At 54.2% G+C, this 17,214-nt stretch overlaps 1 protein-coding gene across 1 annotated transcript; it reads left to right on the plus strand.

The window, feature by feature from the left end:
• The first annotated feature begins 2,342 nt into the window (after positions 1–2,342).
• Positions 2,343–15,436, plus strand: TMPRSS5 (transmembrane serine protease 5). The gene is made up of 13 exons (XM_046016419.1): positions 2,343–2,531; positions 5,067–5,190; positions 5,520–5,618; positions 6,123–6,245; positions 7,301–7,436; positions 7,775–7,888; positions 8,588–8,631; positions 9,341–9,503; positions 10,489–10,667; positions 12,617–12,715; positions 13,203–13,345; positions 13,595–13,747; positions 14,664–15,436. The coding sequence occupies exons 1-13, from the start codon at positions 2,508–2,510 to the stop codon at positions 14,670–14,672; spliced, it is 1,410 nt and encodes a 469-aa protein (XP_045872375.1). The 5' UTR covers positions 2,343–2,507; the 3' UTR covers positions 14,673–15,436.
• Positions 15,437–17,214: the final 1,778 nt, after the last annotated feature.

The raw sequence follows: 17,214 nt of genomic DNA on the forward strand, positions 1-17,214 counted from the left end.
TTCTGATACAGCCCTGTCAGCAGGAAGGGGGATTGTGCTAGCGTGCATGGGGCACACTGTTGGGCACAAGGGACCTGGTTGCTAAGCAACAGTCACTGGCCTCCCCTCCTCCCTGTAACCTTTTTCTCTGTTTCTAAGCTTCTAGTTAGCGGATGGGAGGGGCTGAGGTGGCCCAGCCCAGCCCAGCCCTTGGCCCCCTTTCCTGCAACAAGGGGTCTATTCATGGTTCTGAGCAGATTTATTGTGTCTCTGGCGCATGTCTGTGTGTGTGTGTGTGTAGGGGGAGGATAAAGGGAGGGGCATATGTGAACTAGGGAGACCTCACCCTCCGACCAAGCGGGCTGGGCTCTTTGATCGATGCTGATCCAAGAACAGGAGCAGAACCCTGCCTAGAGACGCCGAGGGTTTACGTCGGTGCCACTGACCCGAATGGTAAGGCCGTATGTACGTTTGCCATCCCTGACCTGGCCTCGCTCTCTTTCTCTCTTCCTCTCTCCCGGCCCCCACGCTTGGGCTTCTAGGCAGGTGGCAAAAGCCCCCTCTGGCAGCTCTGCACAAGGGCTAGATCCTAGAGGGGGCCCTGTGTGGCTAACCTCCCATGTTTGTCCCTAGGGACTGACTGTTAGTCTCTCCTGTCCCCCATAGTCCTATCCAGGTGCTTTGCGTATAGACGGAGCTTAGCAAGTCATTATTACACTGAACTTAGACTCAAAGGGAGGACCAGAAGGTCCTGCTCCACGACGGCCCGTCGTTCCAGGCTACTGATGAGCTCAAACACATGGGTCTGGAGGTGGAGCAACTCCTGGGTGAGGCCGGTTAGTCCAGGAGCGGAACTGAAAGCCAAGCTCCCTTGATACTGAGACAGGAGGAAAGTCTGGCCATGCTCTGGAATTCTTTCTAGACCAAGCATTTCCTCTTTGCTCATAAGGACATCCGTTCAAGAAAAACCATGTTCCCAGAGGAGAAACCCAAACCCCAATGCCCTTGTCACTTCTGTGCTTTCTTATGGGTGCTTGACTGACTCTAACAAGCCTGCGGTTCTCCAGTCTCATTGCTCGTGCCCTTGAGCCTCATCTCTGGACCCAAGAAGGAGTGTCTGTGGTGAGGGGCAAGCCAAGACCCCATGTTTCTCGTGGAGCAGCAAGCCCTATTGGTGGGAGGACCAGCCCTACCTGTCCTGGGCTGTAACTGGTGGAGGGGAGGGGAGGGGAAGGGAAGGGAGGTAGGGGTGGTAGGGCTGGTGCCTTGCTTCATACGGAATTTTGGGCTGCTGCCCTACTTGCAAGCTGAGCTGGCAAGGGTGTTCACGGGTCCGGTAGAATGATTTCCAGGGTGATTTAGAAGTGACTGATCTGGGTGAGTCTTCAAAGGCCTTTTTTCCTCCTAGCCAGAGGGTCAGAAGCCCAGCATTCTAAGGAACACAAAGGCAGGACTGACGAATGTGACAGGAACATTCCATCTGACTGTTGGAAATCCCATCTAAGCCAACATTGTCTTGGAGTCAGTGTTTCAGGTTTTTATGATCATTGGGTACCACTCTGGGTCTTGACAGGCTAAGTTGTGGTCTTCAGAGGAGACAAGTCTTATTAACTTTTTTTTTTTTTTTTTTTTGAGAGAGAGAGGGTGCATGTGCCCATGTGGGTGAGGAGGTGCAGGGAGGGGCTGAGGGAGAGAGAGAGAGAAAGAATCTTTTTTTTTTTTTTAAGATTTTATTTATTTATTTGACAGGGAGACAGTGTGAGAGCACAAGCAGGGTGAATGGGAGAGGGAGAAGCACACTTCCCATAGTGCAGGGAGCCTGATGTGGGACTCATTCCCAGGACTCTGGGATCATGACCTGAGCTGAAAGCAGACACTGAACCCACTGAGCCACCCAGATGCCCAAGAGAAAGAATCTCAGGCAGGCTCCATGCTCAGTGTGGAGCCCAGTGCAGGCCTTGATCTCAGAACCCTGAGACTGTGACCTGAGACAAAACCAAGAGTTGGACACTTACCTGACTGAGTCAGCCAGGCAGCCCTGGAGCCATTTTAACTTTTAAGGGGTCTTGCCTATTTTGCTGGATCCTAAGTTCCTTGAAGAAAGGATCCATTGCTTTTACATACTTCTTAGTAACATTATTATTATACTTAGCATTTGCTCTGTGCTTTATAATTTATCAAACCCTTTTGGTCATATAATCTTTTTGGTCTCCCCACCTGCCTGCCTTCCTCCTTAATGTACATTAACTGAATTCCCACTTTGTGGCAGGCCCTGAGCTGGGCTCTGGGAGCCTAGACCAGTGAGGAGGGGCAGAGAGAAGGAGAAGTAAATGAGCACAATATAGGGACACGACAGGTGCCTCGTAGAGACGAAAGCTTCTTGGAGAAGTGACGTCGAAGCTGGGACTTACGAGTCAGCTACGCGGGGAGAAGGACAGCAGAGGCAAAGTCTCTGTGGTGCGAGAGCGCGCGAGGGCCCAGAAGACTGGCATGAGTGTTACTAGGACCAAGTTCCACTGCGGAGCGTCATGCCGGCAGGTGGGGATGGAGAGGTGAGGAAGGGCGAGAGCTCAGAGGATTTTGTAGGCCAGTGCCATTGGGCTTTGGATTCTTCTTAAAGAGCAGAAAGATTCATTGGGTACTTAAAGAGGGGGTCAGCCTCCTCATGTTGGAATTGGAGGAGGATTGCTGCGGCGTGGACAGTGAGTGGAAATCAGATGCTAGAGGAGGGAGATGACTTGTTGGGTAGTAGTAGTTATTGCTCTTATTTTCCAAATGAGAAAACTGAAGTTTGGAGAGGGGCTGAGTTCAGCTCACGTAAGGGGCTGCAGACCGAGCTTTGCATCGCCAGTCTGGGGTTTCTTCCAAGATCTTCTTTTCCGTCACTCGTCTTCCTGGCACGTGAGCATCTCGCAGCCTTGTGGCTCACTCTGCTCTGTGCTTTCTCACCCCCATGCCTTTGCCTCTTCCCCCAGTGCCCATGTATGTCCGTGCAAGCCCAGCTCATCTAGGAGGGACCATACTGGGCTGCCTTTTCTAGGAGCCTGTTTTGATCTCCCAGTGAGACGCTCTCCCGCTTTCTTCTGCCACTTAACTTGTTCTGCCTTTTTTTAACGTGTCAGGACTCGACTGCAAATTCTCTGGGGGCGGTTGGGGAGTGTTCCATGTTGATTTCTTTTACTTTATTATTTTAGTAATAATTTTACTTTATTATTATTATTATTATTATCATTATTTTAATTTTATTTATTTATTTGGCAGAGAGAGATCACAAGTAGGCAGAGAGGCAGGCAGAGAGAGAGGGGGAAGCAGGCTCCCCGCCGAGTAGAGAGCCCGATGCAGGGCTCGATCCCAGAACCCTGAGATCATGACCTGAGCCAAAGGCAGAGGCTTTCACCCACTGAGCCACCCAGGCACCCCTATTATTATTATTTTTAATTAATTTTATTTTTTTTGTTTGGTCCTTGAAGATTTTTTTTAAGTTAAATTGCACTTATTTGGGGGTAATTGTAGATGCACATGCACTTATAAGAAATCGTCTCACCTGGACCCTTTTCCTCCTTGTGCTAACATCTTGTAAAACTCTAGTACAATATCACAACAATATTGACATTGATACAGTCAAGATACAGAACATTCCTACCCCCCAAGGATCCCTCCTGTTGCCTTTTGTAGCCATGCCCTCTTCCTTTCCAATCCCATCCCTCCTGAACTCCTGGCAACCAGGAATCTGTCTTCATTTCTGTAATGTTGTTGCTATAAGAATGTTACATAAATGAAATCATACAGTACATAACCTTCCGAGACTGCTTTTTTTTTTTTTTCCACTTGACATAATTCTTTGGAAATTCACCCACATTGTCCCACGTGTCAATAGTTCATTCCTTTTTCTTTATTCCTTGGTATGGATGTATTACAATGGGTGATGTCATTCATCCACTGAAGGACGCCTGACTTGTTCCTACTTTTTAGATGTTAGAGATAAAGCAACTATGAACATTATATACATATAGGTTTTTGTGTGATCATAAGTTTTCATTTTAGACATATGCACCCCAATGTTCATAGCAGCAATGTCCCCAATAGCCAAACTGGAAGGAGCCCAGATGCCCTTCAACAGATGAATGGATAAAGAAGATGTGGTCCATATATACAATGGAATATTACTCAGCCAGCAGAAAGGATGAATACCCACCATTTGCATCAGCATGGACAGGACTGGAGGAGATTATGCTAAGTGAAATAACTCAAACAGAGAAAGACAATTATCATATGATTTCACTTATTTGTGGAACATAAGGAATAGCATGGAGGACATTAGGAGAAGGAAAGGAAAAAATGAAGGGCAGGAAATCAGAGGGGGAGACAAACCATGAGAGACTGTGGACTCTGGGAAAAAATCAGAAGGGAGAGTGGTAGGGGGACAGGCTAGTCTGGTGATGGGTCTTAAGGAGGTCACGGGTTGCATGGAGCACTGGGTGTTATACACAATGAATCATGGAATACTACGTCAAAAACTAATGATGGACTCTATGGTGACTGACATAACATAACAATAATTTTAAAAACTGAACATGCAGATAGTAAGTTTATTCCCGGAATTTTTCCATGTTGATTTATTTTGAGCTCCCAACTTTGTCCTCGATTGTGGCCTAGCCCTTGGGCTAAGTCTTATTTACTGGGTGAATGAAATAGATGGTGATTTGGGCAGGGGGACTTCTTCCTCTGAGAGAGGAGGTGATGAAGAAAGCTGGGATCTAGAGGCCTGAGGAGGAATGCTGAGAGATTCAGCGGACATCCTTGATGGTTGCAGGAGGCCAGGGGAGGGAATGGGGAGGAGTGCTGGGTCTGGGTTTGAATACCGGATCTGGTACTTACAGGCTGTGTGAGAATAAGGGGGCGGGGCTAGGGACTCCAGGAGAGCAGAGAGGGCCTGGTCGGGGGACATCAGTGGGAACACACAGAGTCTCTAAGATGAAAAAAAGGCAGTGAGTGCACAGCCAAGGTTAGACAGTGGGGTCTTGTAGGGGGCCGGAGCTTCTCCCCTTGGTGTGGGGATCCCAAGTGACCAACCGTTATTTCCCCAGAGCCTGATGCCGGATGGCCAAACCCACATGGAGGCTCAGTATGCAGAGGAGGGCCCAGAACCCGGGAACTTCCGAGCAAAGCCAAGAGACCCACTGCCGAGGCCCGAAGCCCAGCGTCACCCCAGTAGGCCGGACTGGGCTATAGGGGAATGACAGGGTGGGGACAGCGAATGGGTAATCTTCCTACATTCCCCAGACCCTTCTTGAGAGAACCCCCAGTGGCCGATGGCAAGTTTATCCCACTGTTTATCCCAGACCTGCTTTTGCTCTGTGTCTAGTTTGGGGGTTGAGTGGGCTCTGTGGGCCTTGGGGGCAGGGGGCAGGGGGAGGCGGACAGGCTCAGTGGGGGGTGCAGCTCCCATGGCTGCCTAGCCCCATGGTGGAGCCTCGGGCAAGAGGGAGGCTGGCAGGCAGGGGCCAGGCACACAGACGCTGCCCTCCCCTCTCCCGCAGGCTCTCTGGCAGGGTTCTGGGGCTCGGGGCAGCGCTGCTGTGCGGGGCTGGGAGCGTTGGCGCTGCTGGCTGGTGTGAGCGTCTGCTCCTGGCTTCTCGGTCAGTGCGGGGACCCTTCTGTGCTCCAGGGAGGGCCGAAGACCAGGGTCTGGGGGGTCCTTGAGGGAAGAGACAAGCAGCTGTAAAAGGCAGCCAGGACCAGTCTTTCTCCTTTCCCCTAGACCGCCTGCAGGGAAGAAGGGGTTGGGGGCGGGACCGCAGCAGGAGGGAGTCAGGCTTTGTGTCCAGAAGGCTCTAGTCTTGCAGTGGGAAGTGGAAGGTACTTGAATGGGTGAGCCGGGGAGGCCCAAGTTGAACTGTCTCTAGAAATCTTTCCCACTCAGAGAGAGAGGGAGAGAGACAGACAGGGAGAGAGAGCTGTGCCTTAGTGTGTTAGGTGGGGACCCGCCTGAGGCTGGGTGGTCGAGGGGGAGTCCCCAGGCAGCGGCTTTTGTCTCCCTCTGGTGCAGGGGTCTTGTTCTGCCCCTTGGCCCTCTCATGTGGGAATCCCTCCCCTCTCCTAGCCTCTTCTCTGTGACCCTCTCCTGTCCTTGTCCTCTGAAGTGCTGTATCTGCGGCCGGCGACCTCCCAGCCCACTTCCGGGACCTTGCAGGATGAGGAGATCCCTTCGAGCTGCTCCGAGGCCAGCGGTGAGGAAGCCCTGCTCCCCACGCTGCCCAGAACAGGTGAGCCACACCCCCAAGACTACAGACCACCCCCACCTGCCCTGAGCCCCTTCATGGCTCTGGGATCCCCACTTCTGGCCGGGGCAAGGGGACCAGAATGAAGTGCCCTGACTTCACTGCAGACAGCGGGGGCTCCTCCTCTGGTGGGAAGGGAGCGATGTGGTCCAGCTTTGAAAATCCATCTCGGATTTGGGGCTTTCAGCGCTCCCTGGGGACGGTCTTGATCTCTATGTGGGCACAGCCAGGAGCCCAGGCTGGGAGGAGGGATGGCAACTTGCCGTCTGGGGCAGAGTGAGCCAGCAGGATGGGGAAGGGGGAACAGGTGCGTGTGGGGAGCCGGTGTGTAGCCGGCGGGGATTCTTGATTCACATTGTCCTCTCCCCGCCAAACCTGAGTCGAGGGTCAGAAGATGAGCTGCCCAGCAGGGGACTGGAATCAGTTAACAGAAGTTACAGTTATTAGCATGGGTCCTACCTTTTGCTAATTATGTGACCTTGGGCACACTGCTTCTTGGAACTTCCATTTCCTTCTCTACAAAATGGAGATACCACTATTTGCCATGTGAAGTTGTAAGAATAATACGAGCTAATGGGTAAAGGAGCCTAGCACAGAGCCTGAGGGAGACAGACGCTCCGCGGTAACCATCACTAGGATGACCACAAGATTTGAAACCGGAAGACTGGACGTGGTCCTGGATCCGTCACGCGCAGACTCTGTGATCTGGGGCAGGTCCCTTACCCTCCCTGCCTTAGTGGTCCCTCTGCAGCATGGAAGGGTGGTCATACTCACCCCCCCGGGGGTGCCATGACAACAGATGGCAGTGCATTTAAAAGCACTTGGTTAAACACCAAACTGGAATGCAGCACTATAAATAGGGGTTCTTTTGTTCTCAGAACTCGCCTGATGCCCTGGGGGACAGGGAGCCCGACACCGGGTGACCCAGATGCTGTCTTGAGGCCTCTTCAGGTCCCTCCATGGCTGGGTCCAGCTCTGCCTACCCAGCCTGTCCCTCCGCCCCGCAGGAGGTAGGATGTGACTTCATGCCGTACCTTCAGTATCTTTCAGAATAAACAGCGAGGACTTCCTGCTGGAAGCACAGGTGAGAGCGCGGCCAGACTGGCTCCTGGTCTGCCACGAGGGCTGGAGCCCTGCCCTGGGGGTGCGGATCTGCCAGAGCCTGGGCCATCTCAGGTAAACAGGGAGGCGGGCAGGCTTGGGGCCCGGTGAGGGTGGATGGGAAAGGGAGGAGGAGACCTCTATCTGCCTGTCCCGTCAACGTGCTCAGGAACTGGCAAAAGGTCATTTTGGCCATCTCCTGCCCTCTGGGCATGATGGGACCTCAGCTTGTTTCTCTCCTTTGAGCATCCCTGCTCTTTAACGAATATGAGTCCGAGAAGAGGTCATTGTCAGTCTTGCTCTGTGTACCGCTGGGGGACGGCATCTCAGGCACACCTTGGTCGTGATTATTGCCATCTCCGCGCTGCAGCGTCAACCAGTTTCCTCCCGTTCTGTTCCCCTCTTCCGCCAAGACTCACTCACCTCAAGGGAGTGAACCTGTCTGACGTCAAGCTCAACAGCTCCCAGCGGTTTGCTCAGCTCCCTCCCAGACTGGAAGGCTTCCTGGAGGAAGTGTGGCAGTCCAGGTAGGACTTCTCAGGAGGCTGGGTGGGTCCCTTCTGGTGAACTGTTCAGCGAAAACCTTCCTGTTGTGGGAGCCTGGAGGCGAGGACGTTGGCCGTGTGAGATGGGACACGGAGGAGTGTTTCCCAGTCAGAAATCACAAACTGAGTTCATGTGAGTGGGACTGACTCTGTCAGGAAGCCAGAGCCCTGAGGGTTTGGGACATGAGAGGGATCGTGGCATTGGGCCGCCGGGGCCTGAGATGAGTAGGAGAGAGAAGAGGGCTTTGGTCCAGCAGAAATTGAGGTTTTGCTTGGAAGATGGAGGGAGAGAGGAGAGCAAGGAAGGGGTTGGAGAGAGGATAGAGAAGCCCAGGAGGGGCGTGGGGTGACATGCGCCTTCTTCCTTCGCTCCCTTATCCATCCACCGGACACACGTTTGTTCTGGGGTCCTTCGTGGGCACAGCTGGACTTCCCATCTACAGATACCGGATTTGTAACTTTGGGCCCTGCCCAAGACAGCCCTCAAGGGCCAAGACCTCCTGGGTTGATGGGGCGGAGTAGCGCACTAATGAGGAGGGGCCCAGGGCTTGGAGGCAGGCAGGACGCAGATGGGGGCTGCACGGGAGGCCTTCTCTGTCTGCACCTGATGACTGCCCCTGGCCTCCCTCCAAGCCCTTGGGTGGGCCCTGCCCAGCCTCTTGCTGCCACCTCTCTTTGTAGGAACAGCTGCGCTTCTGGCCAAATCGTTTCCCTCAGATGCTCTGGTGAGTCATATCCAGGCATGTCCAGGAAGGTGGCAGTGGGAGGAGGGAGTCTCCCCCCATCCTTAGTGTGGGTCTGGGTGGGGTTCCTTGCCCACCTGCCCCTCTGCCTGCTGGTCCCCTTCTTGCAGACACAGTTCTGCCCCAACAGAGCCCTGACCAAGCCCCTGTCCTGCCCCCCACCAGCCACTGATCTGGGCGGATGATCTGCTTCACCTCCTGGGACTACTTGCCTTGACTTCTAAAGCCCTCGCCCCCCTTCCTCTGGAGAGCCCCAAAGGGATTACTGTTGGCTGCTAACCAGTTAGCACCTTCAGGGGACTAAGGAAGAAGGCAAACTTGGGGCCACATGAGAGACAGTCTGTGAAGCTCCTTTCGCCTGACCCCACGCCCCCAATCTTCTATATTTCTCCATATATCTGTGCGTCCATCCATACACCAACATTTCGACCCCTCCCATGGAACAGGCTTTTTATGAGGTGTCGGGGCTCCATGGACAATATAGGCATGGTCACAGCTCTCAGTGAGCTTGTAGCCTGATGGGGCAGACAGATGTGTAATTGACCCTTGGACCATCCCGTCCCCCAAACTCAGGGCCAGGAGTAATAAATGAGAGCTGTCCACGCTGGGCCACACTCCCCGAGGGTCAGGACCATGCTGACACCCACCTGTCTTCTGGCTAACCATCTCCGCTGTGCTTCTCTGTTTGCAGCATGTGGGACGAGGCCCCTGGCCTCCCGGATAGTTGGCGGGCAGGCCGTGGCTCCTGGGCGCTGGCCCTGGCAGGCCAGTGTGGCCCTGGGCTCCCGGCACACGTGCGGGGCCTCCGTGGTGGCGCCCCACTGGGTGGTGACGGCCGCTCACTGCGTGCACAGGCAAGTCTCAGGGCCGCGGGCCAGGAAGGTGCCTCAGCGGCCTTTTCTATTTGGCCCGTGGTATGTCCCGTGTAACATGTCCACGTCCGTCGGACTGTCTGCCTCCCCGCGTCCATGCTGAGGGGCGTGCATGGCGCAGTTCTCCCCGGTCCCTGCCGGGGACAGCTCTGCGCAAATAGCGGCGATAACACAAAGATTGCTTCTTTATATTTGCTCAGTTTTGAAGTTTTGCAAAGGCTTTCCCATTCACAGCGCTCTGTGCTTCTTAATGTTTATCACAACTGTAATTAAATCACCTTCCGTGTAATTATTGGCTTAATGTCTTGCTTCCCCTTTAGACGGGAAGCTCCATGGGGACTGACATTCTCAGTCTTGTTTACCACTGAGTCTCTGTGTTGATTTTCCCGCTGCCACGTCCCTCTGGCCGAGAACAGTCCTGCCAGATAATAGATGCTTCATAACTACTTCTTGGAGCAGTGTAGGAATGAATGACGAGTGGATGAGCTCTTTGGACCTCTCCTTCTGGCGGCGGGCAGGGCAGATAGCATACTCCTCATTTTACAAGGGGGGGGACCAAGGCTGGGAGCGGTGAGGCGACTTCCCCACAATCGCAATAGGTGGAGAGATAGGACTCATGGTTTTTCTGATTCGCAGTTAGCATATCACACAAGCCCCTTTGATGTCTGTTATAAAACACGGAGGAGCGTTATTCAGGAGAGAGAGGGTGGGAGTTGCAGATCTCCCACACTGTCTTACTTCTCTGGCCGGTCTAGAGCATTTATGGAGCACCTACTGCATGCCCAGTATCTTGCCAGCTGCTGCAGGGATACTAGGAGGCGTGGAGCCTGGGTTCTGGGAACTCCCAGCCTGGCGATGGGGGCAGCCACTAACGGCTTCTCTGGCCAGCTTCCCCCATCTGCCACCTCACTGAGGTCAGCCTGTGTGCCCCGTCCTTCCCCGGGCTCAGCATGGCTCCCGTGTGCAGTTCTAGGGTACCCCGCCTGTCCAGCTGGCGGGTCCACGTGGGGTTGGTCAGCCCCAGTGCCGTCAGGCCTCACCAGGGGGCTGTGGTGGAGAGGATCGTCCCCCACCCTCTCTACAGCAGCCAGAATCACGACTATGACATTGCCCTCCTGCGGCTCTGGACGCCGCTCAACTTCTCAGGTGAGGCGCTGACCTGGCAAGTGCAGGCTGTGGGGAGGGAGGCAGGCCCTGGGGCGGAGGCGGGGAGAGGAGGGTGGCTGGGACCTGAGGGGTGAGCTCATTTCTGAGGTTCCCTCCTAGTGCTGTAGACATTGACACATTCAGTTCATTGGATGACCACAGTGAACTTGGTCATTACCTGGACCTAAGCATGCAGCAATTTGTGTGGGCTTTCTTGGGGACGAAGGTTCTGGCCCCCCGCATACCTGGGCTGCAAGAGGGACTTGCCTCAAAGTACCTGGCAGAGCTTCCTCAGTGCTCCACCTCCCCATGCTCTGCTCCGCCCGGACCCCAGGCTGGCCCCACGTCCCAGCCACCGTGGGACATGTCCCAGTTACTAAGCTTTATTTTCCCAAATGTCTTTCCTTCTGTCTAACCCTGACGGGTAGATGAGGCAGGGATAAACAGGGAAGGACCATAGGGTTTAGTGAGGAAAGTGACTCTACAAGATCTCTCAGCAAGCTGTTCCTGAGCCTGGTGTCCTGACTCTGGGGTCCGGCTTCTCTCTGGCAGCGGCTCGCAAACCCCCACGCCCGCCCATAGCACGCACAGGTGCCTGCCTCCTCACCAACAAACACACACACGCACGCGCTCACACACACACACACTCACTCATGCCATCTTCACGCAAGTAAACACACGCACACGCTCCCATGCGTACACATTCATACACAAGCACACACGTGCACAATGCTCCTGTGTGCACACACTCATGCACAGGCGCACACGTGCACACACACTCCCGTGCGGGCACACTCACGCACAGGCGCTCCCGTGCGTGCACACTTATGCACAGGTGCACACACACTCCCGTGCGTGCACGCTCATACACAGGTGCTCCCGTGCGTGCACACTCACGCACAGGCGCTCCCGTGCATGCACACTCACGCACAGGCGCTCCCGTGCGTGCACACTCATGCACAGGTGCACACACACTCCCGTGCATGCACGCTCATGCACAGGCGCACACGCGCACGCATGCTCCCTGCTCCTCCCTCCCATCACCACCTGTAGCCTTGGGTTTCCCAAATTGTGGCTGTTGCTGCATGCCCTTCACAAATATTACCACGCATGTGTACTCCCTGAACTTTGGCTCAGCAGTTAATATTTCTAGATGGACTCGGGTATATTTGAAAGGGGAGCTTTAAGTTACGACCGAACCAGAGAACCCTTATTATTGGTGGCTAATATGTAACAACCGTAGAAACATGGAGAGAAAACAAGACTGCGCTGAGGCTCCAGCTCGCTGCTCTCTGCAGACCCGCTGTGCCCAGGCCTGCACTCTCCGTGTTTTGGTGGAGGGTGGGAGGACGGGGAGCCCCAGAACGGCACCAGAACGGCACCGGAGGGATCTTTCTCCTGGCTGCTCTTGCAGAGGCCGAAAGAGCCCTGAGAAAGGAATCCTTTCTCCCCATGGGACTCAGCGTTTATTTTATAATCAGCATGTCTGTGTGCTACTTAAGAACAAGTTTGGGCCCAACCCTGTAAGACTTGCCACACACTTTTGGAAACAGTGCCCCAAGAGGGATCAAACACCCTAAGGAAAATGCAAAATGAGTCCTCATTAGGAGAAGTTGGGCACAAACTCCCAGAAGGAATTCCCATTTTCCCTCATTCCCCAGGTTAGGTCTTTGCGGGGTGTCCATTGCCCAACCTAGAAGGCACCAGGCACGGCACACGGCGGTTTATACATCGTCCTCTGTGTCAGTGGTGACCTCCATGCCAATGTGGTGCAGTGCACGACCTGCACAACCTTACAGGAGACCTGGTTGATAGAGGTGGGAAGCCAGGACTGTTTGAGAGGGAGTGAGAGGACCTGCCAGCCCTGGTTCTTCCCCCAGCCTGAGGGTGAGGAGGTGGGGAAAGAAAACGAAGCCCAAGGGGGCCCAGGACCACCTGCTTCTCCACAGACACCGTGGGTGCTGTGTGCCTGCCAGCTGAGAAGCAAGATTTTCCAAGGGGATCACAGTGCTGGGTGTCTGGCTGGGGCCACACCAACCCCAGCCACAGTGAGTCAGCTCCCAGGGCCCTGGGTAAAATGGGGGTGGGGGGGACCTTCTGCCCAAGGTGAGGCCCTCTATCTCCCACCTCCACCGCCCCCAGCCAAATGGTGGTGCCAACCCCCTTTTTCTCTGGCATCACTGTTGGCGAGACCTAGGAGCCCTGGTCTCCCTGGCCTGGGTCTTTCTGGGAGAACACTCCCTGAGTATTCCCTGAGGCCAGGTGTTTGACACCCCTGCCCTCCAACCCAGGAGTGCCGTGGCTTCAGCGTTTGGGGGTGTGTGTGTGTGAGTTCTACTCCTCTTCACTCTTATGTCGGATGGACCCATGTTTCCTTCCCGGGGTCCGCAGCTCCCACCTTGGGCTCCCCTCTATGGGTCTCATGCCTCCAGGGCCCCTAACCACCTTCCCTCTTGTTGTTGTGTCTTCCTGGCCTTGCTTTGTGCCCCGCGGCCTGGCTCTGTGTCCCTCTGTCTCCACGTGTACCTCCTGCAGCCCACAACTCAGATACACTCCAGGACACCATGGTGCCCCTGCTCAGCACCGAGCTCTGCAACAGCTCCTGCATGTATAGTGGGGCGCTCACCCCCCGCATGCTGTGTGCTGGCTACGTGGACGGGAGGGCTGATGCGTGCCAGGTACAGCATGGAGGGGGACCGTGGTGGTGTTGGAGGGGACGGGGGGACCTGCGGTGTCTTGACCTCTGCTCCGAGCAGCCTCTCTAGAAGGAGGAGTGCCTAGGCACGTCGAGTCCTGTGCTAAGGATTTATGGAGGGTTGAGGCAAGCAGAGATCCCATGCTGGAAGCAGCAGGGACCAGGAACAGAGGCACTGTCCCTCTACCAGGAAGGACTAACTGCCTCTTTCTTTGTGTCTCCACGCCCTCAGGGTGATAGTGGGGGGCCCCTGGTGTGTCTGGACAGGGGCACCTGGCACTTGGTGGGGGTGGTCAGCTGGGGCCGTGGCTGTGCAGAGCCCAATCACCCAGGCGTCTACGCCAAGGTTGCTGAGTTCCTGGACTGGATCCATGACATTGTGAGGGTGAGTGTGGGGCCCAGGATGGGTGGGTTTGTAAAGGACCCAACCCTTGGAAACTGGGACCCTCACCTGTTAGGCCTGGGCCCTGCTTGGGGCTGGGGAATGGTCCCGAGAGTGGGAGGAGGAATTGATGCTTGTAACCCTGAATCCATTGGATTTTTATGGATTTAAGTGTTCACGGGGTTAGAGTATACCTGGCTTTGTAGCTCAGATCTGCCATTTACTGTGTGAGCTTTGGCAAATCGCTAATCTTGGCAAGCTTCAGTTTCCTGGTAATAGCACCATGGCTACCTTGACCGCTCCTGTGATGAGTGAATGAGGCCAGACTATGAGCCGTGGCTACACGGTGCTGACTCTAGGTCTCCAGCCAGTGGTCTGCGTCTTGTTCATATGTGGGTTTACTCCTGGTTTCTGTGGCGGTTAGGAGCACCTGCATTCCCCGCGCTCTGGAGAGAGCGTGGTATTTAGCAGCTTGGGTTCAGCAAGGGATTCATTCTTATGCGACACCGGCAAGGCTCTCGGCCATCCGTTCAGTGGGAGGGCCAAGTAGGAGAATGTGTATGAGACGGGTGACGTGTATGAAGAACTTTACAAGTGCAGGGTGTGATGAAGAAAAGCCTCTTTCTGCAGGGCTGGGCACAGGCACGGATGGTAGGTAATAAATTTTAGAGTCCACAGGGGACACAGGCACCCACCTCCTCATTCAGGCCTTCAGAAAGCTGCGAGAAGCAGGTATTTTTAGCTGCATTTGATAGAAGTAGAAATCAAGGCTCCGCATGGTCAAATGATTTACAACAGTGAACGTTACTGGGCTGGTATGTGGTGGGGCCACGCTGTGGGTCTGGCTCCTTCCCCTGTCAGCCCGGGACTCCCTCCTCCAGTGCTGGACGCGGCCTCACGCTTCCTGGGTCTCTGGCAGGTCCACTAGATGGAGGAGAAGCGGCAGCCTCAGAGGCAGAAGGCATGGACCTCCTACCACACAAGACAGTCGCCACCTGTGGACCAGCCTCGCTCATGTAACCGGAGAGCCGGTGGGGCTGGGCTGGGAGGTAGGGGGACTGGGAGGGGGTCGGGAAGGAATGAGAGAGCAAGAGGCTACTGGCAGCAGCTCGATGCCTGCCCTTCTGCCCGCCACGCCCCCCTCCCTCCCCAGCCCTTGTGCACATCTTTTGGGAGGATGCTCAGGGACATCCTGCAGCCACTCTCTCCCTGTGCTCGCCTGTGGGGCAGGTGCCGCCCTAGAGGAGCCCCTGGCTCAAGGCCGGGCCAAGCCCATGGAGCCAAGGACCCTCCCCACTCTGCAGTCTTTCTCACCTACTGCCTGTTCCCTCTGGGGTCTGACTGGCCCTGTGGGAGGTTGGGGGAGGGGTATCCTGTAAGTGTGCTCTGGTTGGCACTGGGATAGGGTGTTGGTTTATAAATGACAGTTCTGTGAACTGGTCCAAGCGTGTTGTTATTAAAGTGAAATGATGTTTCGTCTAGGTCTGCCTCTCATTCTCAGTCTCTCTTTCTGTCTCCCTGTCTCTCTCTCTCACACATGCACACTCCCTCTCTCATACTCTTTGTCACTCTTTCTGTCTGTCACACACACACACACACACACACACACACACATGCTAAGATATAGAATTTTAATTTTCCTCCCATACATGTTAAAGCTCTAGAACGGGACTCCTACTCATCTTTCTAGAATTTTGGCATTCACTTCTTTAATTCTTTACATTTCTTAAGTCCACACCACACGATCTACAGCAGAAAGCCCCAGCTTTTTGGGTGGGCTGCAGCCGCAGGCCTGAGAGCCATTAAGTCATTGCTGTCTTAGGAGGGCCTGGCTTCCCAAGACCTGTGTCTCCTGAGCTCCGGTCTCAGCACTGGGCCTCCCATCTTGGGGAGATTTCTTTCTGAGTTTATGCCCAGTTAGCATTTTCCTGGTTCAGCTTCTCTCTGACTCTCTCCCCTCTAGCAATTAAAATATACTTGGCATCTTGTTTCTAAAAACTGCAATGAATTTTTTATGGTGCTTACCCAAGGAAATGCAATTAACGTTTAACAATAACACAACTTTTTTGTGAGTTTATCAGCATTTTTTTTTTTTTTTGGAGGGGTGGTACAAATGATTATTCATTCCTGGAGAGTCTGCTCCCTTTCCATGAAGTGCACTGAAACAGAGGGGCCTCAGTTTACTGTCTCTCTGTTACCTGGGAGGAGGTTGCTGGGTCTGCTCTCAAACCCCTGAAGCAGCACAGAGAGGCTCTGGCGGGTGGCGAATAGCCTCGCCCTGTGTTCTTGGTCCTCCGGCTGCTTCTCTGAGTGCGAGCGTTTACTCCCTGACTCTGGTAAGCCCCCATCCTAAATGGCAGCCTCGGGACAGCTGATCCCTTTGGGCAGGGAAGAGTTACCAGCAAATCCATCAACTGTGATCTTTTTGGTGTCTCTCATGTCACCCAGAAGCCTGGGCTTATTTGAAGGGAAGTTTTTATTTATCACAGTCATTAGAGTCGGTGAATAACCAGTAACAGTGGGATGTTCGAGTTTATCAGCACTGTTCTTGTGTATCTCACTTAGATCTCATAATATCTGTGCGGCGAAGATATTATCACTGCGGCCACTTTACAGGCAAGAAAATCCATTCTGAAAGATTGAGTATTCATTCCCCCCAGACCCGCCACATGTAGGTGCCAGGGAACCCTGGGGCTTTTCGCTCCGCATCCACACCCCTGTTTTGCACGTGGATGAGCGAAAGGTCCAGTGCCGCCCAGAAGTGTGGACTGGGAACGTGCGTTTTCACCTAGCTGAGTCGCTTGCCTGCACGGATACGTTGCCGTCCCTGCTGTTTATAGGTGAGGGAAAGCAGAACCTGGGGAAATTAAGGGGTTCCTGCCAGAGACCCTTCTCAGGCAATATTCTTACAGATTTCCAGTTCTCCGTGATTTTCACGGTCTGACTTAAACCTTACAAATGAGTATCTTCCACAGGGGGACGATAAAGAGAACCCTAATTAGAGAACTTGCTAATAGCCGTTCCCTGTTTCCCGTCAGAAGCTGCGAGTATCTTTTGCCAGGCGACCAGTCGGGTCTGGAGACTCCGAGGCTCCACCTGCACTTAGTTGTTTGCACTTGCTGATCTAGCTCTTAGGACGGTGAGGAGGCGTGCCCGTGGGGGCTAGTCCTGCTCCCCTGGCCCAGCTGCCTGAGTGCTGGGATAGAGATGTGGGGCAAGGAAAGGTGGGAAGATTTAGGTCCAGAAGGATTTTAATGGGGGACCAGCTGGGTGCCCAGCTGCGCTCAGAGGTAGAGAAGCCGACTGCCTTATCGGAGCAATGAGACTGATTTGCAATAAATTATAGTGGCCAGTCAGGCACAAAGCTACATGGCGAGGCAGTAATTGCTAAGGGAGCTCCAAGGGCCTCTCATGGAATAAGTCAGGGCATTTCTGTGCAGGAAACCTGCCTCTCCTGTCAAAGGGATCTG

The sequence above is a fragment of the Meles meles genome, chromosome 8 (genome assembly GCF_922984935.1).
Source record: "Meles meles chromosome 8, mMelMel3.1 paternal haplotype, whole genome shotgun sequence".
NCBI classification, from domain to species: Eukaryota; Metazoa; Chordata; class Mammalia; order Carnivora; family Mustelidae; genus Meles; species Meles meles.

What these genes read in the sequence shown, in the direction of transcription:
- TMPRSS5 (XM_046016419.1), top strand. Translation starts at nt 2,508, where the DNA reads ATGCCGGCAGGTGGGGATGGAGAG. An exon ending in GCCGCTCACTGCGTGCACAG is followed by an intron (nt 9,504 to 10,488) that starts GCAAGTCTCAGG and finishes TCCCGTGTGCAG; the next exon opens with TTCTAGGGTACCCCGCCTGT. An exon ending in CCACACCAACCCCAGCCACA is followed by an intron (nt 12,716 to 13,202) that starts GTGAGTCAGCTC and finishes TACCTCCTGCAG; the next exon opens with CCCACAACTCAGATACACTC.